The sequence below is a fragment of the Odontesthes bonariensis genome, chromosome 15, assembly GCF_027942865.1.
Source record: "Odontesthes bonariensis isolate fOdoBon6 chromosome 15, fOdoBon6.hap1, whole genome shotgun sequence".
In the NCBI taxonomy this organism is placed as follows: Eukaryota; Metazoa; Chordata; class Actinopteri; order Atheriniformes; family Atherinopsidae; genus Odontesthes; species Odontesthes bonariensis.
This window is the reverse complement of record NC_134520.1, coordinates 19,433,581-19,460,654: the sequence shown is the minus strand read 5'-3', so window position 1 is coordinate 19,460,654 and position 27,074 is coordinate 19,433,581. Positions and strand designations below refer to the sequence as shown.

At 43.0% G+C, this 27,074-nt stretch overlaps 1 protein-coding gene across 1 annotated transcript in view; it reads right to left on the bottom strand.

Moving 5' to 3' along the window:
• Positions 1-8,383: 8,383 nt before the first annotated feature.
• insrb (insulin receptor b) overlaps positions 8,384-27,074 on the bottom strand; it is a 78,541-nt gene continuing 59,850 nt past the window's right edge. Inside the window, exons 5-23 of the mRNA XM_075485384.1 lie at positions 26,544-26,683; positions 26,294-26,438; positions 25,988-26,202; positions 25,273-25,399; positions 24,694-24,944; positions 23,946-24,113; positions 23,647-23,845; positions 22,408-22,537; positions 21,862-22,015; positions 21,533-21,681; positions 19,435-19,591; positions 19,134-19,230; positions 18,898-18,965; positions 18,470-18,699; positions 17,368-17,478; positions 17,050-17,212; positions 16,814-16,943; positions 16,595-16,729; positions 8,384-16,448 (exon numbers count right to left, since the gene is read on the bottom strand). Coding sequence (XP_075341499.1) covers positions 16,094-16,448; positions 16,595-16,729; positions 16,814-16,943; positions 17,050-17,212; positions 17,368-17,478; positions 18,470-18,699; positions 18,898-18,965; positions 19,134-19,230; positions 19,435-19,591; positions 21,533-21,681; positions 21,862-22,015; positions 22,408-22,537; positions 23,647-23,845; positions 23,946-24,113; positions 24,694-24,944; positions 25,273-25,399; positions 25,988-26,202; positions 26,294-26,438; positions 26,544-26,683 — 3,124 coding nt within the window. The 3' untranslated portion in view covers positions 8,384-16,093. The remainder of the gene's footprint in view (positions 16,449-16,594; positions 16,730-16,813; positions 16,944-17,049; positions 17,213-17,367; positions 17,479-18,469; positions 18,700-18,897; positions 18,966-19,133; positions 19,231-19,434; positions 19,592-21,532; positions 21,682-21,861; positions 22,016-22,407; positions 22,538-23,646; positions 23,846-23,945; positions 24,114-24,693; positions 24,945-25,272; positions 25,400-25,987; positions 26,203-26,293; positions 26,439-26,543; positions 26,684-27,074) is intronic.

Genomic DNA, 27,074 nt, shown 5'->3' with positions numbered 1-27,074 from the left:
AACCTGCCAGCAACTTAGGGCTGAGCTGAGAGACCAAAATACTGTGAGGAAGTTCCTCTGCAGGCTGTTCAGAGGAAGGAAGGGATGTTGTAATGACCTGCAGGGCGTGTGTGGTCACAGATGTCTGTGAAGGTTGGTTAATGTCTGTGTTTGGAAGCACCTGTGATCCAAGAGTTTGCTGGGTTTTGCTCTCTGGGACTGCAGCGATTTCTGTGGATGCAGTGGTCTGTGAAGCCAGTGTAACCCCCTCCAGGTCTCTGAAGTACTCAGAGTCTCTGAGAGAGGAGCTAAGGCCCTGCAGGTCCTCCACACTGCTGCTCACCTCCACACAGGGACAGTCGTAGTCACTGACTACTGAAGATGTGTCCTACATGTTAGAGTGAGAGAAAAGTAGTGAAAAAAATGTGAGGAATGAGAGGGAATACATTTTTCAAGTTATCTAAAACATTCTTTTTAATTTCATGGTTGTTTTTTCTTGTTGTTGTTTTTTTTTAAGTCTGAAAAATTTTGTTTGTGACATTTTCTTATCAAGCCATTTCAGTGTTGGATTAGGCATATTTTAGGCACTCCCTGAATTACTCGTTTAAGTGAAAGAGGTTAAAGCAATCTGAAAACATGGATTTTTCCAAATGGAGAGGACAGAGCTTTACCTGGTCATCACTGGTGCTACCAAAGAAGACATCCTCACTGATAGAGGTTGGGGGTAATGAGCAGGAAGATCCTTTCTCACTGGGCGCTTGAGGCTGGACACTGAGCTGGGCACTGAGATTTTCACTGGGTTGACTACATGGCTTGCACTCGGATGCTAAACAGCAAAGGATTAGATTTTTCTTCATTACAAACCTCTCAAAAATTCAATAGCTTCAGCAGCTTCATAAGAAGAAAAGATGCACAAAGAAAGTCTGTGTGATCAACTGAACCGGTTCTGAGCACGACAGAGAAGAAGCTTGCTCAAAGCTTCTTTACATTTCCATTAAATCTGATTCCTTGATTCACATGATGCCTAACCACCGTAACCACCAGCACCCGCTCAGTGAGCCAGCATAAGTCTCCTCGGTCAGCGGTGGAGAGCGGGAGTTCACATCCACACCGAGTTTTCAGCAGCCTGGGAAGTGGCCAGCCTGTGGTAAATAATGTCGTATAGTGTGGTAAAAAGTTTGCTTTTTAAAAAAAAAAACACTGATACGTTGATTAAAAAGAAAACTGTCTGTGTCTCCTGGTGTCTGAGTATGTCATGTTCACCGCTGGGGTTTCAGCCAGGTTTCATAATCCTCCTTTCAAAAGGGACTCCTCCTGGCCCTTTCTCCTTGGGCACATTTCTTACACGTCTATTTTTATAATGTAGTAGGTGTTATCTATTTTTATTTCTCATTAGACGGAATGAGTTTATGCTTTAAAGCTGCATAAACTTCATTCTGGCACCATATGAGCAGCATAAAGAGCCTTAAATACAACATTCAGATAGAGTTACACATCTTGTGGAGAAATAATAATGTTACCGTAAATTGCAAGATATGTAATTGGTCATTGGATTAAACGGGATTAGAAAATGGATGAATGGATGTAATTGATCTGGAATCAAATTTTTTCAAATGTCTCCCCTTTGCCACTTCCTCCCTGTTTTGCAGAGGTTTGGTGCCCCTTTTCTTTTGGAGATCAAGGAGTAGTGGTCATCTAGCCATCCAACTGGTCACCAATTGAAAAGCTAGACCCTTCGACTGTTGTAGCTGTAGTCTGCACTACCTGCGAAAGAAAATATATATCTTTTTAGCTGCTCAATGCAGCCAAAAAGCTACTGTGTAGCGTGACTGAACATGACAAATATAATTGTGAAAAGTCCACTGTGTGGGTTGTAATCAAATCGAGTGGTGCAACTTGCAGAATGCAACCATCTGACATGCTCCACCTCCATCCTCCACCTCTCAACATGTAGAATAAAACTGCAGCCATCATGAAAAATGAGGAAGGCCTGCTCTAGAGCCTGCGTATGATTTGTCCCCTCAGGGCTACTGTAGAAACATATGGTGTTACAACATGGCTGGGAGGCAATGAGGGTTTATGGTGTCAAATAAATTACTCTAACTGAGGTAATGAAAACAAAAGTGTGATTCTACACTAATGATAATATACATGTACCAAACATAGTAACCTAAGGACAGATATTCTAATGATAATTATATTTGTGCGTGTTACGATTGTTTTATGAGCAAACTCTGGTTATCCTTTCTTATTTTCTGTCATCTCTGGATTAAATAGAAGACTGGATTAAATAGAAGACTTTCTGTATTTGATTTCCTGTGAACATCAAATGTTTAATGAATAACAATTCCACAAAGCTGTCATGAAATGAAACCAACAAAAAGAAGAGGAATCCATAATCTTGATCGGGGCCTCTCCGTCAGTCTGCTTCTATGTTGCTGACAAATGATCACCTGTGAACCATCGGCCCGGTCGTACAGTGAGATTAAGTGCAGACTGAGGCCTGCTGCATGTCCTGCTGTAAACCTGCAACATCCACTCCCATCTTCTGCACGACAGCCAGAGATACTCTTGTGTGAACACACGTACACAAGCAGACAGATAGTTTTATATATTGCTAAATCAATGGTTGAGGGTGCTGGGGTGGGCTGCGTCCCTGCTGGAGGGAGAATTTGTTTGTGTCCAAATCCCTCTTGTGTTAAGTGTAAACTTAAACAGGCAGTAGAGACACTGCAGCGGCAGCTTGATGTTGTCCTGTGCAGCCGCTGTGGCCTTTTATGGTTGGCCTCTCATATCTCCTGAGACACGACACAAGGATAAAGCATCAGTACGTGTGTGTGTGTGTGTGTGTGTGTGTGTGAGAGAGAGAGCAAACTCAGGTGTGTGTGTGTTTGGGTCTCCATAACCGTTCTGGCACTGTCACAGTCGAGCAGTTTTTTACAGTTTGGCTCAACATGACAAAGGGTGGTCTGAATCTGCTACTAGAAGTGGTGACTATTAACAAATAATAAATCCTCTAAAGACTTTAGCAGCTCTCCTTGATTCATTTTATTTATGCACTCTGAAGCTTTACATACGTCAGATCAGTTTTATTCATCCGTCTAACACCATATCTACTCATCTGTGCTTTAAATCCACTACATTAGTACCAGAAACTCAGTCACAAAAAAAGAATATGAAGCATATTGTCCATTTGTCCACGTTTCCAAAACATGGTGACAACAAAATGAAGACTCACAAATACTGAAAGGCCAACGTTTTACATTGCCTGTTGTTTTGTATTGGGGCGGCGTTCAGGTGACATGATGCCAACATGCAACCGGGTGGGTTTTCTTCTGTTTTAGATTGATATCTAACCCGAATCAGCTGTGACTGACAGAAATGTAGAAAGGTGAAAATGACTGACAGTATCGTGTCAGATGTGCTGAAACACAGTTTTCTGGTGTGATACAGTAGTCAGTACACGGTTTAATGTCACCTTCCACCTCACTTCCTGCTTCAGAAGCCTTTTCTAACATTTTATAGGTGAGCAAACCCTCTTTTGTGACATTTTCAAGTAATGTAATAGAAAACTGTGGCATGCAATCATTTTGGAGCCCAAAATCAAAAGGTTTTCAATTTTGGGCTGTGGACTTTCATACTATAGCCATCACAAATTTTGGAGTCAGACCACGTTGGCTCCTGTCGACTCAGTGGATGCAGCACCCATCATGTCTCTTCTTAAGTCAGATACCATAAAAATAAAACGGATTTGGCTTGACAAACCAACACCGTTAAATCAACTATTATGCTAACTTCAGCACTTAATTGATAAACTCTACAGTGTTTCACCAGTATAGATATAAATAGTTTTATATAGAGATCTACAGTTTTAGACGGTCACAAATCTTTTTACTTATTTTGCCTCTTTACAGTATCACAAGGGAGCTTTTTCAAGAGGTTTAACAACAAAAAAAAGTTTTTGAAAAGGCTCAAAAAAATACATAGGCCTACTTGCCAGTATTGTGCTTTATAACCCCATCTGTATTTAGTGTTTTGTTTCAATTTAAATAAAAAAAATTTAAAAACTTAGTCAAAAGTGACAAGGAAGGAAATGAGGGCGCATGTTTACCACAAAGTTTGGTGCACACATGTTAGCAAGGGTAGATGACAATCACAAGAGGAACCCAGGAATCATGTGAAAAGGTCAGTTGATTTGTTTAAGTGTACACAATGTGTTACATCACACAGATATATAACACCTTACAATTTAAGCAATTCTGTGGAGAGACACGCTAATAGCTGGTAGCAGAAACCACAAATACCCTATAAATTTGAAATTTACCATCTCTCAGACTAAATGCTCAAATTAGAATATGGTGACCATTTGCTGCCTGCGTGATTCAAGGACTAGTGTTGCTTGTGTCTCGTTGAGTGTGACAGATGTTGTTTGTAGGAGAAAACAGAACACAGAGGCTGTTAGATGTGAGGTTGAAGCACACATCAAAACAACCGTCATCTCGCAGATCCTCTTTGATCAGAAATTCGTCTGACTATATTTTCAAAGTACCGACCTACACAGACACTGAAACAAAATGGAAGCAATCGGCTTACAGCAGGAAAAAACAGCATGAGAACGTGAAAAGTATGAAGAACTTTGTCTAAGTTCTGCATGTTTTGCATCAGGCTATCAGAGAAACAAAATGCGTGACTTTATGTGGGATGTGTGCAGAGCTCTGAATTTAGACCGTTAACCGCACAGGGCAGAAAATTACACTCTCGAATCAACACGTTTCTTTTTTCAGTCGAGCACGCATTGTGACATTTCTGCACCCTCGCATTTGGCACCGTACACTTGGGTCAGAAATGACTCAGTGCCTTTAATGCCAAATTCTCATCTGCAACCGTCCTTCACCACAAAGCCTAATCAGGTCACAATGGTAAACAACAACTATTTGAAAAAAACTGAATGGAGCGCCAAAGTGAAGCCAAAACTCACAAATCACACATCTGCAACATGCTCTAGGGGTCACATCCTGTCTGCAGCATCTGCTGAAATACAACACACCCAGATAGCCTGACAACTAACTCTAACATAAATCAAGATTACCTCTCTTGAAGGACCATCTCTTCATCCAGAGTTTGGAGAAGGATGGCCAGGAGTGATTAAGAGGCGAGTCAGCCATCACAGCAGCACAGTGGGGAGGCCAGCTTGAACTGGAGCTTGTTCACATTGGAGCTCTGGCACCCAGTGAGAGGAGGAGAGAGGTGAGGGGAGGGGAAGGGAAGGGGAGGTAGTCAAGACCCTGCTGGTTGGGGATTACCTCCAGCAGAAAGAGAGGGGAAAAAAAGCTGGAAGTAAAAATGAAGCGACGGTGGGAGGGGTAGTAGGAAGAGAGAAGGAGCCGTAAGTGATGAAGGGAAACAAAAAGAAAGAGTGGCTGCATATTTGCTGATGTGGCCTTTTTGTTTTCCTTTAGAATTGTGATCAGGATAAAGTAGATTTACCGTTGCTTTTTTTTTTATGTATTCTCCTTTAATTTGCTCTGAAACTATGTGGATATTTGGAACAATCAATGTGATAGAAAAGATCTTAACCGAAAGTTGACGAGGGACCTCAGGGAAAGGTAAACTGGGAGGAGATGTGTGTTTTCACAGCACACTTTCTATCCATATTCAAAATAACGTTGATTTAGTCAAATGAAGCAGGACAAGAGTTTTAATTGTTTCAGGGAAATAGAGTAGAAATAAAAAAAAAGAGAAGGAAGTATATGCAATGAAAGTATAGGGCAATGACACATGCTGTTTTTTTCTTTACTTCTGACTCAAAGGGGCAAAAAACACATCTCGTCTGAAGTAATAATTCCTTAAAATGTTTAAAAGAACTGTGCATAAGAAAAAAAACTGCACAAGAGAAGATATATGTCTATATGATACAGCAAACTGACACAAAGTTGGACTTTTTTTGCATCTATTGGGCTTTGTTAGTTGTGCCCTTGCAGCTACCACCAAGTTGTGCACACAGCACATCAAGTGGAAAACTCTCCCTTTTTTCCACAGACATGGTGGCAAAACACACACACACACAGAGAGAAGGCAAGGGGAAATTTATTACCACAGAACTGCATAAACAACAGTGAACTGGCGCTTGCTGCGGAAGACGCTGTTTGAAACCTGCTCAAACATAAGAAAAGAAAAGACTACTTACATCAGATGACACTGTAGATAACCCACGACTCTATGCAAATCCTTCACTTTCAATGAAATTCACAGAAAAGAACAGGAAAAGGTGGCTGAGATCCTTCGGGTTTGACTGTGTGAACCGTCCTCCGGTCCTCTGCGTGCTCAGAGCCAACCAGCTGCTTCCTCTTTTGTGCAGCTGAATGGGCCATACTTACAGTTTCACACATGACTGTGTCTCTGAAACATGTTGTGGCACCTGACACACTTGATGGTAGTGCAGCACTGCAGTATGAGTGCAACCGCAGTCTTGAAGCAGTGACAATGAGTGACATATTGACAATAAACCTATGTTCCGACCTCACAGACTTTGCGACACGGAAAGTCGTACTGTATCGGGTTTACAGCATCAACTTCAGGCAGCGCATTAATGATTGAACATCCCAGCACACAATCACACATCAGTGAGATACATCATCATGTCAATACTCTCAGGAGTCTGGCCTGCATGAAACTCTTCTGCATCTTCACCGTTTGTGGCTTTGAGCTCCATTGCACGGTCTTGAGAAGCAGCTTTGGCAGGAACTAGAAGTGTTTAAAGTGGTTACAGTGTGAGCATAACTTTATCACAATGCATGCTACTCTTTTACTTTAAGAGCCACAGGTGAATAAAAGTTATGGTCAGGGAAAAGTGGCTGCTGAGCCTGCAATTTCCCCTGAAATATGATTTATAAGCGGTAAAAAGACAAAAGAAAGAAATCTATTGAAAATGATTAAAAATGAAAAAGATTATACTGACTACAGTTTGACTTGTGCGTGCATTTCTTCATTTCTACTTCTTCCCTTTGCTTTTCCATTGTTTATCATGACAGGGAGTAGAGTGGGAGAAGTGTAAAGAGGCACCACTATAAATTACTGTTAAGATGCCCTTAAGCAAGGCCCTCAAGTTATGTGATATAATCATTTTCACAATCCACAACTACAGATGTCTGACTGAACTAGGGTAAAATGTGGGTATAGATGTGGATAACATGTACAGATAAAGATAGAAAAAACACACTAAAATACAATTTCAACAAAATCATGTGAGTATTATCAGCAAAATCAATTCAGATAACTCGAAAGGAAAATGCCTTATTCTGCAGAAATATTTTCCCGTCAGTGTTGCTGTAATGCATGTTACTCGTTTGAACCCCTTTAGAGAGTTTAAAAGTTGTTTAATCCACGCAAATGCATCAAATTCTTTTGGGACCGTGTGTTTGTTTTGTATGTCTAAACAGTCACATAAGAACAGCCAGTTTTTATATTTGTGTTGGCTCAGTTCACATAAGCTTTCACAGGTTTGTGCATCGTGAATGTGGCAGCGGTGCAGAGGTCAGCACGAAAGTCCTTTCAGTCTGCGTTTATTTTCTCAGACAAGCAAGTTAGGTGTAGGTACTGGTCATTGTGAACAGGCCTGCGTGGTTTTTTTGTCTGTGTGTGTTGCCCGGGGGTGAACCCTGCCTCTTTTGCAAGTGTCAGCTGGGAAATGTACTAATCACCATAACATTATGTCCCCCTTTTATAATATTGTGTACCAAAAGAGCTCTGATCAGTCAGGATGTGCAAAAAAAAAAAAAAACATCTGTAGGTGTCCTGGAGTGTCTGGTACTGGAACTTTCGCAACAGATCTTTTTAGCCCTGCGGGTTGTTGGTTGGCATCTTTGTGGACTGATGCCATAAGATCACATTATATTGGTATCTGGAGGCCGCTCGAACACCTTTGCCGTGTTCTTTGAGCCTTTCTGAGCAGTTTATGTGGGGCCCATTGTAGTCCTGCTGAGGGAAGCTACTACTCTAGGATTATACTGTTGCCACATGGGAGATGTGTGACTAGTTTGCAAACCTGTTTAGGCGGGGCTCTTGCAGGCACCTCTCACTCGTCTTCGTACCCTCTACGTGCAGAAAAGCAAGATTGTTGTGTACAAGCCCTAAGATTTACCTGACTTAAAATTGTAATATCAGAAGAAAGTAGGTACTCATTATAGACCATAGTGGTTTTATTTCTATGCATAATGTAGTTATCACTGATGTATTAACACGCAAGGAATATTCCGCCTCCATGGTGTCCCTGCCTGAAGTGTAGATTCATTTCAGCTGTTGGGACAGTTCTTTGTAAATCTCCTTTAGGTCACAGGAAAGTCTGCACACGGGAAAACTCGACCCATCTCCACCTTAGTCCATACTGAAGAAGTACGAGAAGACATACTCTCCAATAATTTTATTCATAATTTTAATATAAACAGTTAATTGTTGAATAATTTACACACAGCAAGGTTTTTATTTTTATATCATTGCAACATTTTCTTTACATGTCACTACTTGGCTCTCCTTTGAAAACATAGAAAAAATAAATTGTCAAGCGTTCTTTTAGTCATGGCACATTTTTGATCCTGTACAATATGCATTTATTTCTGTTTGTGAGTGAGTGTAAATTCATGATGTTGATATCTGTGATACATAAAGATAATGGCACATTTGGATCCAGTGTGAGGGGGGGATGAAGCGATCTCTGTGGGTTTGGACTGTACATACACACGTCTCATTGTAATGTAGAAACAACATATCCCAAAATTAATACATCAGCATATTCATCGTCAATAAAAATGACATTAATAAAGAGGTATCCTGCACGACTACACACAGCATTCAGGGGACCACCTATGTGCACCAAGGAGAGGGGAAACTTGAAGACAGAGAGGAGGAGGAGCAGCAGCAGTGATCAGAGACACAGAAAGAAAGCTGACACAGAATCAACTCCACTGATTTAAACAACACACAGCCCAGGGGGACAAGATAGAGCCAAATATAAGGTGAGTAAACTGGAGCAGACCACTGACAGACAGGCAACTCCTAAAAAGTCGTGAAGAGGCTGCTTTCCCTCACATTTGTCATCCAACGAACAGGATCACCACACTGACAAGTGCCAAATAAACAGGAACAGTTCACCATCACACCACTCACAGTACATAATTCGCTCATAGCGGGAGGCGTTTCATCTTTATGCTCCGCCACTTTGGAGGAATAGTCTGGAAAGCTCGACTGTTCTTTGTCTGGGGGAAGACGAAGAGCGATGATATCAGTGCCACTAGAATGCTCGTTAAAAATAAGTTACAACAAAGACCGTTAACTTAGGTCGAAGTCAGGAACCCGGGGTGAGGTTCAGCTCAGAAAGCAGACTTTTAAAGCTGCTTTATTAACACATTATGACTTGCTTGAAACCTCAATCTGAGCCTGTTAAGTTTACAGATTAATGTTCATTTTACAGGGTGGCAAAGGCTCCACTCGCCCTCCTCTGTCTCCGATTGGTTCACTTCACTTTCTTCCTCAAAAACACCGAAAGAGCTTTAACAGGTCACTCCGCAAAATGAAAGATTATGTTCAGGTTCATCATGTTTCCTCAGCAGCACAGAGTGACTAAACCATCACTGGCTCTGGCAGCTTTTAGCAACCATTGTAGTTTCTCCTACAATCCCTAAAGGAGAAATGCTATTCATTTGTCTGCTACCTGCAACGTCACCACTAGATGTCATTAAATCCCACAAACTGCTCCTTTAAACACATCTACATTTCTGGATGGGTTACATGAAACTGTTTCTTGGCAAGGACTGATGGAGACCCTATCCTGATGGAAATAATCAGGGCGTAAATTGCCCTTAAAAATCAAGAAAATTTATTCTTCAACTCGTTTTTTCTTTTTCTAAATCGTGAGAACAATTAAGATAGATCGAGCTAATAATTAGAAAACTTAAAGAGAATTTAGAGGCAGATTTTCTCCTTTTCTAATCTTTATGCAAAGATAATACAAATTGAATTCATACTCGTCTTAATCTTCCATTTTACTCTCGTCAAAAGGTGAATGAGCGCATTTCCCCAAATATTGCACTATTCGAGCTTTACAGTCTGAACTCGACAGAGACGTGCTTCGTCTCAAAGCACCAGTTAAGTCTTCCTTTTTGTTTTCTCTCTCTTCTTTAGCTTATTCTGGATTTTATCACTCGTGTGTCCTCTTCTTCAAAAAGGATGTGCAGTGGTCTTTTCCAGTTTTTTTCACGTCATCATAAAACAAAACAACACATTTGCAAATCATACTTCTCATCAGAAACAGTTTCATACAAAAATGGAGGGTGATGCATGTGTGACACAAGGAAGGCTTTTTGCGGGTGACATGCTGCTGTGACCGGGGCTGCGGGGTTAAATGCGTGGCCTCAGCGGCCAACATTCAGAATCATGCATGGGATCAGGAGCAGGGCTGAGTGCGAAACGTTTCAGGCCACATACTGTTTTGTTTTGTTAACGCAGCCCCTCAGACCGGAGTTGTGCTGCTTCTGCTGAATACACCGACAGACTTGACTCTGTGTGGCGTGTGTTTTGTTTGAAAAAAAACACAAAAAAAACAACAAAAAAAAAACGGAGAAAGGAAAAAAAAAAGAAAATCTTTTTTTTTTTTTTTAAATTTAGAAAAAGCTATATACACATTGATAACAATGTTAAATTCATAATGTACAAGAGTAGTAAAACTTTACAGTCAGAAAAAGTAATTGTATTTTATCCTCCCTACTTTGGCTAAAAAAAATAGAAATCAACATCTCTAAAATGTAATACTTTTTTCTTTAAAACAAAACAATAATACATACAATGCGTTGTTCTCACCCTGCGTCGTGTCAAAAGCACGCTCTGTCCAACCAGAGTCCAACAAAACAGAGCAAGACTTCCCTAAAATCAAGTGCTTTTGTTTTTCTTTCCAGGGCCGACGAGATCTGCTGCTATTTACAGTTAAGAGCTTATTAATCAGTTCATTACTTTTAAATTATGCAACAAATTAATGCATTTCAAATGCCAAATTGTAATGCAATCACTTGTTGCTAATCAAGGGTTTTCTTTTCTTTTCAATATGTGCTTTGGGATGTCGCTGTTGTAACAGACTGATGAGAAGCAAAAGTCAGTAAGCTTCAAATGATCAAGCTGGTATAGATTTCTTTTCTTCTTTTTCCATGCACAAAGCAAGCCAGAGCTCAGCAGAATAGAGACACAAGTTCAACAGTTCATCTTTTCTTTTTTGGTAAGAAAAAAAAAAAAAAAATCATCAGTCATGTAATCCCAAATTACAGTATTTCCTCTACAGTTTTACAGCTGAAGAAAACAGAATGCATAAAAACAGAGCTTTTCGTTTCATTGTTTAGAGGTGTGAAATCCTCTTTAGTGATTGGTGGAGTCACGCCAGTTAGGGGCTAGTTCGGGGGATGGGTGGGAGGGGTCAGGTGGGGCTGTTTGTCTGGGCAAGGCACTATGGGTCGGGGGCCCTGTTTGCTTTGCCACCCCTGACCTGCAACTCTCCCAAACAACCGCTAGAGGGCAGTCAGAACCACATCACAAGCCAAAGGAGAGTATTCCTGATTATCTTCAAAGGGAAAGAAATTTAGCTTTATGTCATTTTTTTTTGTTGAAAACTTGTCCTTGGAATTATCATCTCCATTATTCTTTTTTTTTGCAAGGATGCTGAGAACTTGCGCTTCGGTCAGAGTAGATAAAAGGTAGGTAGGTAGCTCTTCTTCCTCCTCATCGTCTTTTATCCTTTAACCACAAAGCATCAGGCCGCCTCCCTGAGACGAAAAGTTACAATCTAGATTTCATGTCAGTTAATAGTTCTTATGGCACACAGGATTGTCCCAGTCCAGCTCCTTTGCAGAGGGGAAGAGGAAGGAGGAGGGAGGGGGTGGGGTTGGGTTACTCCTCTTTAAAACTTTTTAACCAGGTCACACGTCTGTGTCATGATCAGCCACAACAGACCCAATTCATGGCATTTACAGAAAATAAAGGTCATCTCTTGATATTCACAGTAGAAAAAATGTACATACACAACACAAAAAAAAAAAAAGAACAGACACAGACAACACACTGGAGGAGTTTTGGGATTTGACAGACTGGAGAAGAAGATAAAGAGTAGCACTTCAGTCCTGACTGGAGGTTGTGGTCTAGATATGATTTACAAAGCATGAGGTCCATGGCTGAGCTTGGTTAGCTTTGGCTGCATAAAGCTGATGGCAGATATGCATCGAGTGACAGGATTCGCTGTCGCGCTGCCCTCACATCAACAGGTGTCAGTAGAGAAGCAGTCTGGGAGGAACACCGCTCCTTGCAGTGCCCGGGGAAGCGAAAACAACGGGCTGCTCGAAAAGTCGCGACTGGCTGTACGTGTTCAAAAAGGGGTCACAAGCGGAATACAAAACGCAGAGGGATTTGATGCCGATGTTTGGAAATGAGCAGCAAAATTGTAAGATTTGACGCAGAAATGGGACCAAATCTCAAGTTCTATCGCCGCTTCCCCGCCACACAAGAAGAAGCAAAAACCAAGGAGGCAGGAGGGGCAGTTGACACACCACAGGGATGAGAGATCATCAGCTGGGTTGGTAATGAACGATGAAGTCATATTGTGTGTAGTGAGGGGACACTGAGTGGGTGAGGGGATGACTGAGGCTCTTTAAACTCATTCCTCCATACGCACTGAGGTAGACTCTGGCCAAACACAAAGACGACGACAATAACTCACTAACTAACTACCAAACAGGCGCTCCTGCTGCCCAACACACCCGGACAAAAACAAACCCCGCGTCATCGCTCCACTCCCGAAGCCTCAGAAATGCTCGCTGCGCTCTTCCCAAACAATGACAATGATCATAATAAAATAAATATCTGGTATTTCAAAGATATGGGCACCATCTTAATTAAAAATTGCATATGTTTGTGAGAACCCACCACAAAAATAAGCAACTTGGATGGAGACGAGAGCTGCGTCCCACTTCCATACTACAAACAAGCTCTCGCTGCTGTGCGTCTGTGCTGGAAAACTAAAAGATGTCGAGCGCACAAACTGCAAACTTTCCTTTTTTGTGTGTGTGCGCACACAACCGAAGGGGATCAGGAATCTTTTCTACATGTTTTTTTTCTACGTCACCGAATATTTACAAAGTACAAAAAGCCCAAGACTGTAACTCCTCAGAATGATTATCTAAAACCTACATCCTAACCTCTGGTGTCAACAACACAGACTCTGTTCAATTACACAGTGTCACCGCTAAAGCACTGCGTGAACATGAGCATCCGAACCTCAACACACTGGCAACGAGCCGAAACATAAAAATAAACCAAAACCAGCCCCGAAGAGAAGTTGTTACAGCAGAGAACATATCTGAATCCCTTCGCCTCTGATGTGAGAGCAAAGAGAGAGAGTGTGTGTGTGTGTGTGTGTGTGTGTGTGTGTGTGTGTGTGTGTGTGTTGCACTAGCCAACATAATTAGCCTGAAAGTAGCTCTGGGTTTGAGAAGGCACTGGTAAAATATGGAGGCAGCTTCTCGGCTATCTCTGACTGGATTCTGTGGGCGCTTGTTGTTGGCAGAAGGCCGCATACACTTTGGCTATTCTGTGAGTGCTGAATGCTGCTCAGTTGGATTGGCAAACGCACTGGTCTGAGTCCCAAAAAAATAAAAGAGTTCATCTTTGTTGGTCAGCTGACAATCACCCTACTGACTGAAGTGGTTAGAGAGTAAGAGAAAAGTGTTTACTGACTATCTGCTGCGGCGGCCTTTGGGCTCTGAGTGAATGTCACACCGAGAGGTCACTTTTGTTGCAGATCCGAGCAAAGCTGCCAGGAAGGGTTTTTTTTTTTTTTAATTTTTTAATTATTCCTGACAGAGGGGGTAAAGATCAAGATGTTTAAAAATGCTCATCTCTCACAGTCATTCATCAACAGCAGAAAAAAAACCCCACAAAGAGTCTGAGGTGGCGTGGTGTCGGTACCCGCTCTGCCAACAGGCAGGCAAAACAGGAGGGTGAGGGAACGAGGAGTTCCGACTAAAACCTGGAATGTGAGACCTGAGTGAAATAGCTGCTGCACACCGTGTCCTGGCTGCTTAGCTGCATGTGAAAGCAGAGAGAATAAATGGATTAGCAATCAACTCACAGTCCCCGCAGCTCTCAGAGACATTGCACCCCCCCCTCCTCCCCTTCTCTCTTTTTACTGGCTGTGAATGCATTTGGAACTTTCCGTATCTTTCTCCAGCCCTCGACCACAAAACGTGGAAATTTCCACCAGGCAAATTTGGAGCAGCGAGTTCATTGGCCGACAGGAAGCCTGAGGAGGAACAGAGCGCAGGAGGTGTGTGTGTGTGATGTGTGTGTGTGGGGTGCAGAGCAAACCTAACGGGGAGACAAATGTGGGGGGGTGTGATGTGTGAAACCTATATATAATCATTCTGAATACAGAGGGCCTGAAGTGTGATGAAGTGAATGCTTCTTCTCAGTGATTGAAATTCTGATCATCATCATCCGCATCATCTACCTCCGCCCGAGAGTCGGTGTTAATTCACACCCTGCCTAAGAAGCAACCAGCAACAGCAACAAGCCAGGACTGTCGAGCTACCACAAGGGACACGCTCTCCAACCACAACTAGGTCTTCAAAGTGAAGGGGCGATAGCAAGCGCACCCGACTCCAGTGGGATCTGACCAGAGAACGACAGCAGACACCGAGACAAACACAACAGATGCGCTTTGAGCAAGAAAGATCTCTTCCCCTCAATAAAGCTTTCTTTGTTTTGTGCTGCTGCGTTTTTGTTGCTGCGAAACAGCCTCCAAATATCGACCGCTTTAAGTGAGAAACAAGGTTTGCGAAACGTCGGAAAAGATGCAGAGTTTACAATATTGGAGGGCTTTCGTGTTGAGAAGTAGCCAGAACTCGAGGGAGGCTGCAGGCCTAAGACACAGAGAGCACTGATGGTAGATTAGTGTGATTTCTGGGGCTATAAAAATAAGAAAGAAAAAAAAACAAAGAAAACCTGACAAAACAAAATACTAGCAAAGCCTCTGATGAAAAATATTACAAATAAGAACTATTTACAAAAACATCAATGTCATACAGTATATTATATAGAAAATATCGGCTGAGAAACACCGATATTTCATATATACTATCTATATGTTATATATATTTATATATTTCTATACCCACTAATATATATCAAAGCAGCAGCTATTGGTCAGTCTGAGGAACTCTTTTGTCCAATTCTTAACTGTTTAAATATCCTTCAACCATATAGTGAGGACACAGAAATAAAAACAAGGAAGAAAAGAGAGAGAGAGAGAGAAATAAGCATAAAGCAAATAAATTAAAACTATTCACCAAACATCAGATGAATCTGTGTGTCGTTTGGAATTTCTGCAGAACCAACACGAAAAAGAAAAAAAAACATTCCTCTTCTAGGAATAGATGTTTGTTCTGGGATCAAGTCTTTGCAAGTCATCCCACTGATTAAGTCATTGTACAAAAGGAAATTAGTGTAACGCGCTGATAGACACTTCTCTTTGTTTATAGGCCACGTACAAAAAGGCCACTATCTGAGTAAAAAGATTTCACTTGGAGAAGTAAAAGGAAAAACACAGAAGTGTGGAAATGCAAATTGGCGGGAGGATGGGAGTCTTAGGGAAGGTGGAGCACGAGCAGCCTTCTTGGTTGTCTAAGGTTTGTTGTGTTCACAGTTTTTTCTATTTTTTTTCTTTTCTTGTTTTAATTCTTAGTTTGTTTTTTTGTCCCCCCCCCCTCCGCTGTTTCCGTCGCACGGAGTCCTGGAAACATGGCAGAAGTGAAAAACCATCGATCTGGTTATCACCGACTCTGATGTGTCGTGGAGCATGTTTAAAAAAAAAAAAAAAAAAAGGTTTGCATCCCTTGCTTGCCTCTGTTCGGCAGCCACGAGGAAGAAAATAAAAAGTCCTGAGATCTGTGTCTGTTTTTGAAGGGCTTCTCCAAGAATAAGAAAATCAATAGAAAACTTTGAGGGGAACACGAAGGACACAGGAAAATGGATTGGAAGAGAGGGGGGTGGGAAAGGTTAAACAAGTCGTTTTAGGAAACAGGAAATGTTAGGAAGGGCTGGATCTGGGCAACGATAAGATTCTTCCGTTTTTCTTGCCACCGTTCATGTGCGTGTAGGGGACATGCTCCTCATAGTTCCCCCTTAGGGCCACTGAGGGCCCGCTGTCCCTGCCTAAGCTCTCCTCTCTTTGGGAGTAAGAAGACGGGTCCAGGGGGATGCTCTCCATGTTGTCCAGGTCCAGGTCAAACTCCTCGGTCTCTGGGACTTTGTTCTCCTCGCTGTAGAAGAAGGACATCTCCTGGAAAGAAGGGTGCAGGTCGTCCCGCATCATTTCGATGATCTCGCGGAACGTCGGCCGCATCTTGGGATTGTACTGCCAGCACATCTGCATTAGGTTGTGTCTTTGAGAGGAATTAAAAAGAAAAGAGATACAAAGGAAAATTACCAGAGGATAAGTATGAAGATGACTGCACTGGTACTGTAGGTTTGTGCTAATTCAGCTCTCTTCTATGCAGTGATTGTTGGAAAAAAATGCACTTGCACTCACATCCTCTCGAGGCAGTTCTCCGGCCGGTCCAGGTATCCTCCGTCCATAACAAACTTCAGGACCTGCTCATTGGATAAACCCTGGTAAGGCTGCTCTGCTAGTGTGCTGACTTCCCACAGCACAACACCGAAAGACCTGCACACACAAGCAGACGTGGTCAACTGCTCCAGCTAATCAGCTTTACAAATCCCACACAGCAGCTCCTGTGGTGTCACTTACCAGCAGTCTGAGTGGGCAGTGAAGACTCCGTCTTTCAGAGACTCTGGAGCCATCCACCTGACAGGAAGCAGGCCTTTCCCACCTTTACGGTAGTAGTCGGTCTCGTAAATGTCTCGTGTCATACCAAAGTCTGAGGGAGAGAGGTGAAGTATGACACAACATTCCAGCTTTCAGCAAACAGTGTTATAATGCTCCCCCATCAAAGAGGGACTTAAATCAAACGCAAGCGTCTGTACCTCCAATCTTGACGGTGTAGTCCTCTGCCACCATGCAGTTTCTGGCTGCCAGGTCTCTGTGGACAAACTTCTTGGCGTTGAGGTAAGCCATGCCATCTGCAATTTCCGCAGCTATCTGGAGCATGTCTTTCAGTGAAGGTGGCGGACGGCCCGACGGGTTGTTCTACAAATCACGCACAGAAATGTAAGATATGACGCTTGAAAACATCACAGCGTACCTCGGCATAATGATTGCCTCCACACCAGAAAAAAGGCTGCAGTAAGTGCAGTTCATTGAAATCATTTGACATAATGATGTACTTTGACAGAGGACCACACCTCAGAGTCCGGTCTCAGACTCCGCAGGTAGCTCTTCAGGTCACCGTGAGTCATCAGCTCCATCACCACCAGCGTGGGCTGACCTTTGGACACCACACCCAACAGACGGACCTGCAAACCAATACGTCCGTTCATTAGGTGACCTCCACCGAAAACAGGGGAACTAATTGTAGCTGTAGCAGTCAACACAGCTTTGAAATACATATTTTTCTCCAGCCTAGATTGTAAAACTTTTAGATAATCATTTTGTTCTCTTTTGCAACCAAATTCTGACTCTGTAACACTGATTTCATTTCAGCAGATACACATGTACTAAAAAACAACTCACTGCCACAGATCTTTCTGAATATCAGCGCTGAAAGTCCAACTTTTTAAGGAAGTTTGTATATTTTTCCAGGAAGGAAACATTTTGCTGAGTTTAGTAGAGCGTGATACAGAACTTTACGCCAATCTAGCAGAAACTGAACGTTAAAACAGATTTTTTTTCTTTCTATCGTGGCTTTTCTTTAAAATCCGAGATGACAAAAAGTTTGTAAATTGGAGGACAACGGGTATGATAAAAAGGCTCAAAGTACGCGGCTTAACCTAACGATTACAGTGGTAAAACAACCACACCGCAACGAATATACGGACGACAGGAACATGCAACGTCTTCAAAAGACAATAATACACGCGGCGACGCTTGTGATGTGTATTAAATATAAATGCTTTTCCGATATATTGGACTTCGGGACTGGGGTGAGGGTGTAATTTCTGTTCACCCAGCAGCAATGTTCATAAATGAGTACATCGCAGGGTGAATAATCAAATTCTCTCCTGCATTTCAACATGATTTTTACAGCTAACGGAACAACACATGGCAGCTTAATTGGTGCCTAGTAGGTTGTGTGATGAAATAGTGATGGCAGTCGCAATTGCTTATCAAACTGTGTGTCAATATGGCAACTTCAACACAACAAGCGAGTCATGAGTCTGTGAGTCAAACATGTTGGCGCTGGTTTCAACACGATAGAAGGCTGAAATATACTCCACAGAGAGCGGCCTCGGCAGGGTTTGAACTGAAGCGATACTATGCGGGCGTGGTTTAAGGAGCCAGTCGTACCACATGGTGACAGCTGAACGCCTTCATGACTGAAGCTTCGTTGAGGAACTCGATCCTCTCACGCAGGCTGGCCGATTCATTGACCGTCTTGACGGCCACACGCGTCTCTGACTCTCCTTTGATGATGTCCTTAGCGATCCCCTCGTACACCATGCCGAAGGAGCCCTGACCCAGCTCTCTGAGCAGCTGAATTTTGTCCCGGGGCACCTCCCACTCATCAGGAACGTACACTACACAAAACAAAAACAGACCCGAATGAACCATTTACAAATCATCTCCTGACAATCTCTCTCTTTTTGCTTTTTTTTCCCTCCCTCAAATAAACATAACAGTTATTTTACAGCCTGCTATCACAGAAACAAGTACAGAGGGAGCTAAATATGTTTCACATTCTCATCTGAGGGATTATGTTATGATATTTTTCTTACTGTCGCTGGCACTGAAGTATTCAGGATTTGGTGAGGTGATGAGATCTCCTAACGGGCCTTCTGTTTGCCTGGAACAAAACCACAGAGAGCATCTGAGACACTGCTAAGTGTATTAAGATGTGTCCTGAATCCATTCATCCTGCCACGTACGCAGATTCACACACCCTCTCTCCTCCTTCACACAGGTTTGGGTCATGCGATGCATTCTGCACAGTTTAGATATTCACAGGCTTTACCTCTTCTTGATGATCACAAAGACTCCGCCTCCCACAAAAAGCAGCAAGATGAAGCAGATGACCGGACCGCTCACAATCCAAACCAATCCAGGATCAGCTGCAGCAAACAGAAGAGTCGTCACTGGTCAGCTCAAATTTAAGAATGTCGGAGATCCGACAAAGGGCTGAGTTACTGAATACTTATATACAAAGCAGACAGTTTTAATGGGATTTAGCCACTCTAATTGGCATAAAGGAAATCATGACCATATATGTGTAAAAGTGCATATGAAAGTGCAGCTATGTCAGCCTTTAGTCTTACGGTTGGGCATGAAGAAGTAAGTGGTTTCTGTAAAAGAGCCATTTCCTGCCAAAGACGTCGCCCGGACCCTCACGCTGTAATTTCCAGGCTGCAAAAGCGACAGCTTCGTGCCACCCGTCTTAATGTAGGCCGGCCGTGACACACAGGCCGTGTGATCCTGGACAGAAAATAAATCAGGGGGCATGATGACAAAACAGGCACTTAGTGTGTCTTAGGGAACAAAGGTTATTCTAAATATTGCTTCACCCAAAAAATAAAGGTTTTGTTTTTTTGGTTTTACTACAGAACTGTGACCTTTCAACAGCATAGAACGCTCAGAGTTCGCTTTGGGACAGAATCTGAATAAACACCAAAAGCACACTGGTTAAAAATACCCTGGACTTAATGTATTAATAAAGCACATTGTGTGAAAGTTTAGAACTAAATATTTTTATCTTGAATCTGTGGAACACTATTTAAAACCAACAAACTTTTTTCCAGTAAAGGTAAACCTTCCAATCAAAGTTAGTCAAACTGTGTGTGTGGATCTTACTATACTCATATAAAGCTGTGTTTTCACCCAAAGCACGAAGAGCTTTTGGTACCAGGACCTTTTTTTTTTCTCTCTCCCCTTAAAAGGAACCATTGCAAAGACCAGCAAAAGTTAGTGAAATTAGTTCACTGGTTGCACTTAATCAACCACAAATGTTTGGGGCTGCATGCACCACCCAATTGCTCCAAACCATTCAGAAAGTTCTACTCTCTGAGCACGACCTATATGTGGGGTAAAATTAAAGCCGAAGTTGATTAAGACCCTGGTCCCTGTGATGGAAAAGTACCGAGCATCTCCAAAGGTTCCACGTCCCTGAGCAAAGTTGCTACAACCGGAACAGCGTCCGTGTGTGGAGCTGCATCTTTCTGCTACACATCGCGCAAGATTTGACATTCTGTTAATGAAGACAACACGAGAACCAGAACACATCCGGGCTTCTGACTCTAATGACGGGCTCCAGAGGTCGTATTTGCTCATTAGGTTCACGTTTAATTAAACAGCAGCGACAGTGTGCAGAGACAGAAACACAATAGAAAAAGAAGTTAATAAAACATGACACCACTGGCATGCACCAGTCTGTTTCTCTGGTGCATGCTGGGAGGTCTTCCTGCACTCTTACCTCAACATATGACACAGATTAACTCGAACTACACTTCTTGGGTTGAATCAAGTAGGTTTAACTCTGAACTCTTAAGACTCCATGAACAGATTTTTCTTATCGTATAAACGGTTTAGATACAAAATATATCAAGTATTGAACAACAGTATTTATAGTGATTTTCAGTGTACTTTTGTATTTATATAGCACTGTATTATTAATTATGTGTAAAATGAACAAAATGTGCAAAACTTTGGTTCAACGGCCATGAATTTTGGCTCCCTCATGTCTGTTCAAATCTACCAGTTAAATTTTATCTCCGGGCCCCCCACAGTGCGACAAACCAAATAATTAATTCAAACCACCAACGTGCTCTAAACTTTACTAAATACATCAAGAATGAATAAAGACATGTTTGGGCTGCAGGATGTGTGCAGTGAGAGGAGGTGTCGTCTGTGATGCGAGTCCATCCCTGCCACTGCATTCTAGTCTTCCTTCCTGCCTCTGTCACTATGGTAACAGAGCTGCCACTGGCTCATAAGGTCAGGTAGCGCAGCAGTGACTGACAATGAACGATGAATGCACACGCTTACAGCAAGTAAACAACAACACTTGCACTTAAGCTCAGGAATTAGATTGATTTTTCATATGCAGACAGTGGAAGTGCACAGTCAGGTAGCATTGCCAGGTTGTAGACAAATATATCCTTTGTACCCATTTTAATATAAGGAACAAACATCGTACATAGTAAACCTTTTCTTTCCTGCTGTACTCCTCTCCCCTGATTATAACAGATCTCTGCATTTTTATCCTCGATAATGGTTTTCTGTTACACCTGCGCTACCATTTGAGCTTTTCCTTCCAACAGAATCTTTCAGATTATGCCTTAAAAAAAAGAGGTTTGACATCAATCCTCCTTTCCTCCATTTCCCACGACCTGTAAATGTTTGTAAATTGTTGATGCTGACCTCTGTGTCTCCAACCTTCCTGTAGAAGACCTCATAAAGGATGATGAGACCGTTCGGGGAGTGAGGCGCACTCCACTTAATCAACACATAGGGAGGCTCGGCCGTCACAATCTCATGGGTAACGGGGCCTGGGATGTCGTCTGCTTTTTCTGCAGAAAACACAGAAAAAGGAAAGACGCTTTTAAACAATCGGTGGATCCAATTTCCTCTGGGACAAGAATCTGATTCTCAATGCTTTTGGGGCTTTATTTGCCAATACTAAATGCATAATCAATACACATAGGACGGACACATAGGGTTTTACTATGTAAAAGTGCACTTGTTCTTACCCTCCGGCATAGTCCGGGCACTAACATATGTGGCCATGCTGCAGCGTTTGAAGTCCGTTGGATGGTTGCAAGCCATGATTTCTATCTTATAACTGGTGAAGTGCTGCAGGTTGGAGATGACCGTTGACTCCTTTAAGAACACCTTTAGCTCCACCTAATTAGAGAAACATCCACACAAAAACAGTCAGCACAGTTCAAAGCACAGTCGCATCAAGCTACAGATACAGCCATTGGGTGATTCAACCCAATTTGGACCATGGACTGAGCACCTCGGCCCATTTGAGTCATTCAAACCCCAACAGCGTAGCTTGCGGAGGAAAGCTGAGAACAGTTCAACCTATTCAAAAGCAAAGTTGTGACTGCAAACGTATATCGATGTAATCGAATGCCAGGACGAAGCCAGTGCTTAAAGAAAATAGTAAATTTGAGGACAAGTACTTTCAATGTGCATGCAACCCAAAAAAACAGCAGGATAGAAAACTGAACAAGAGATACGCAACGACATTTACGTAACATTAACAAAGATAGATGGAAGATGACTGGGACCTTAGATTCCTCGTCTTCATCTTTAGGGGAGGCAGTGGTGGAGCCCACCTGCAGACTAGCCATTGTTGTCAGAAAGAGAGAAGATTGGGTGGCGTTGGCGACCCCCACTGATCGCCGTCGACGAGAAGATCTGGAGGAACAAAGTAAAGAAGTCACCAAAGGTAAAGGTTTCAGGATAAATCAAATAAGGCTCTGCTTTCATTGTATTGTATCTATTGTTTGTGTTATCCAGACATGGCAGTACGATAGAGATCCACTGATTGAGAAGTCAAAAGCATTTTGTGTGTATGAAACACTTGCAGATGACAGACGGAGCAGCTGTGCTCACACTGACCTTTACAATAACAAGTCTGACTTCTTGACATTTATCCACAATTACCTCCTGCTGCTCCTCTGGAGCAGCAAACAACCCTTTCCACTGGGTGGTGCCAGTGAGCAGGCCAATGCTCTTAAAGCATCGAAAAGAAAAATATCCTTGTCCTTGATCGGTGGAAGGGCTGCTGTAGTGATGCCTCACCTCTGTTGTCCTGCGAAGCACGGGCCTGCGCTGAGGCAGAGCTGATACCTGCATTTCTCTTTGCGTGATAAACTACGAGCGCATGAGGAGTTCTCCCTGTACCGAGACCTTGGCCGGCTCATGAGCATGGGTTCAGCTGAGGTGTGTTTGAGACAGAGTGTTTGTGTGTCACCAAACGGCAGTCTGCATGACTGCTCTCCTGATTGGCACGAATGATAATGGGTACAGTAATCACTCCCCCAGGGACGTGGAGAGAGACTGTGGGGGTTTGTGTGTCAGGGGAGAAGGAAGGGGCACCGAAAGCCCAGACACACAGCCCCTCCCACCTTCAGCGTCCCCCCCCCCCCCCCCCCTCTCACTGCCCAGTACAAAAACAAGGGTCAAGAAAAAACCCCACACACAGATACTGAGGAGACAGAGTTGGCAAGGAGCTGCTTTAAGACACACATTGTGGTGTCCGGGACAAAAGAGGAGTGGTCCAGCTCCGCTGAGGGGGCTCAGTAGTCACAACAGAAACAAAGAAAGCCAGACGCTCCTCCCGGTCTAACGCTTACTGCGCCCAATTTTCAATGAACACGAGACTTTAGAAGTCAAAGCATCAATTCATTAAAGTTGCAAACTGCTCCAGGGTAGATGTCGAGTGCAAAAAAGAGAAATTAAAAACTCATTGCATTGCTGTCACCCAGTAGCGCAACGGTTCGTTTTGGTCATGAGCTGTGTACCTGCTCTCAAAGACTTCATTGTGGAGGTAGTTCTCAAAGGTCTTGCGGTACTCTATCTCCAGCTGCTCCTTATTTATCTGGCTGTCCGTCTTGGGGCAGGCGCAGCACTTGCTCCCTGAGGTGGGCTCATCGGTGTGGTTCCACTTCTGCTCATCCTCACTGTCCAGGTGGGTTGGGGTACGAGACGGCAGCTTCATTCCTGGGCAGGAGAGAACGGTGTCAGGGAAGCCCAGGGAGACGGTTGTAAAGGGAGCAGCTGATTTGCCGACACTCCCTACGGGCAAATGGGGCGTACTAACCTTGTAGGCAGTAATCGAATTTGTAGAGGTCGCTGTCCTCAGGCTGCTTACGGCAGATGACCCGGTAGTGAGTGATGTTACCATTGGGACTCGTTGGAGGCTTCCACTTCAGTATGATCTGAGAGGAGGAGTTGGAGGATGAGATGGGGTCCAGAGGCACAGAGGGCTCTGAGGGGGATAAAAAAAAGAAAAGAAAACACAGTGTAACAAAAATCATTAAGTTTTATGACAAAGAGAACAATGTGAAGCTTCTCAAATATTTGAATAAGATGAGTGCAAACACAGAAAGACAAAGATAAATCAGAGCTGCTTCCTGGAGTGTTAAAGTAGTGTTATTGGACTTTTCACCAAAAATACGAGGTAAAATACAATCACTTAGATGCGTGCAATAACCAAAGGTTCCGTTCTTTATGGTTTTGCAGAAAAGGGTAAAGTGACACAAGACTGCCAACTAAGCAATCCTGCATGAGAGCAGCGCAGGGTTTAAACACGCAAAACACTCAGCAAATTATTTATGAGGAGGGGGGATGTATTCGGTACATTTATTATGGCCCAACAACACGCACCGTGTGTTTTGGTAAGAAACACGAAACAAATGCGCATGCAAGAAAACACAAAACGACACCTTTAAGTCTAAGGAGTGAAAAGTCCAAAAATCAGGCCATCATAATGTCAGATATTCTACAAAACATACACAGTCCAAAGTGTCAAACAAAGTGGAAAATCTGTAAAAGCACATTGAACTCACTGGAGGCATTGGTGCGGACGTAAATAATCTCGCTCTTGGCTCCATGAACCTGATGCTCATCAGACGACGACAGTTGGGTTTTGACCATGATGGCGTACTGAGTCCATGGTTTCAACGGTCGGATCAGGTGCCCCGGATCTTCCGCCTTCTTGCCATCCGTGGCGCGAGGCGGTGGATTAACATCGGCAATCAACCAGCTGTTAGATCCACAGGCATCCTGTCCTTCAAACTCCGTCACATTCCTGTATGGCCTGCGGTGGTAGGAGAGAAAGATCAGAGAGAGAAAAATGGATCTACGTGTACAAATTAAACTAGATTAAATTAGATCCATCAATTGAGCTCGTGGTAGCAAGAGTAATAAATAAAATGCAAGAAAGTACAACTCTCAATGAGAGGGGATGTTAGCATTAGCTTAAGAAATCCTCGATCTGTTTTTATTTCATGATATCCGGGTTGACTCCCCAACTAAAATCTCCTGATCAGGGGATGAAAGGCAGCAGCTACATTAGGCCTGACTAACACTAATCTGCTCTGATTTGCGTTAAAAGGCAGAAAAAGAAATGTGCACAATTTACTTACGCTTCTTTGTAAAGAACCATAAATCCCAGCAGGTCTCTGAAGTCTAATGGCCAAAACGGCTCCCACTTCAGTATAATCATGTTTGCCGAGGTCTTGATCATGTTGAATTTCAGCAGCTTCGTCTCACCTGAAAGACAAAATTGACAATACTCAGCTCGTGGCTTCAATAAAAAGCCTTTCATCTACAACAAACTCATCCAAAAGATACTTTTCCTCTTTTTAACCCTGATACAATACATTTATTTATTTTTTATTTATTTATTTTTTATTATTATCTGGACTTGATGACATCACCATGGTATAGATTAGCTTTATGCAAGCCTCGTGGCTCGCTTTGTGAGCTATCAAACAACTGTTGAGAGCGGGTCCTTTTGGGAGGTGGGTCTCAAAGACACGGGAGCTAAAATAGGAGCGTTTCAGACAGAAGGTGACGAGAGATGCGGCAGCAATAAAGTGGATTGTACACCTATTATAGTAAACTTTCACCGTGAAAAGTTTTCTTCCACCAATATCAAATCAGTCCCTTCGTACTGATGAAAACTCTTGTATTACTCTTCACACAGAGACTTACAAGTAAGAGTTTGGTGCTGAGAACTGAGCTAACAAAACATAAGAGCTAAAACATAAGAGCTAACTTAATCTTGATAAAATACTGTAGAAGATCAGTATTTTCGCAAAAAGATAAAGATAAAGATGGAAGTTCTGGCTATCTTACAGGAGGCCTGGTCTCCGTTGTTCCGAACAGCAATGTCATTCTTCTGGTTGCGCTCCTTGGCTCCCGTAATCTCCTCCATCTTTCGGATTTCGGACATGCAAAGCTTAGAGTTGTAGTGGAAGAACGTGCGACCACGCTGGATCGTCAGGTTGTGCTTTGACCAATCCCACAGCTCACGGAGGTTCTGGTTGTCCAGCGCATAGAAGGAGTAGATACTAAAAGGTGACAAAGGGAAAGCAGAAGAAGATATCAATGGCCGTGTAAGATACAAAAAAAGTGGACTGGAGGTTTAGGAAGAGGACTTACTCCACATCAAGATGCTCCCCCTTGATGACGCGAAGTTTTCGTAGGAAGGAGAGGGAAACCAGGGCGTAGGCTCGGCGTACAGAAAGGTAACCTGTGATCACCTCAATCTGTCCCAGACTAGCCTCCAACTCCGCTGCTATGTTATCTGCAAGCAGAAAGAAGGTCGTACAGAGAGCCAGAAACAGTTAGACAGATAAACTAAGAGCTTCCGCAGAGGGGCAGGCAGGGGATTATGTGTAAAACTACTTACTTCCACCTCGAATCTTGATGATCATGTTGCCATGAAGAACAGTGCACCCTCTTAAAGCCTGGGCTGAAGTTATTGAGTCGATCGTCTTATTTCCCATGCACAGTTTTGGACACAGGCCAGCACACGGGGAACACGTCAGCCTGCACCGAGACATGCACAGAGATTAGGTCAACGTCTAAATAAAAAGGAAGTCGGTGCGAGTCTCAGCGTCCATAAGAAATGAGCACAAATGTAACATACAATCCCAAGAGACCAGGTCATTTTGAATTACAAGTGTCAATCTCTTCAATGGATTATGACAGAGGGACATTTAATCTGGGGTCTACTCGGGTTTTCCAACGTGAGGAGCAGTCGGTCTTCTTATTCGAGTCTGAACTCGTCTCGCTTTGCTCTGTTGTCCGCCTCCAATCAAATGTGTGGAATGCAGTCACGTGAAACAGAACTGAAACAAACTTGTTTGCACCAAAGTATTCCCGAGTCGAGTGTGAGGTCATCTATCCGACAGCTAAAGTTTGGCAGAAACTGGGTCAC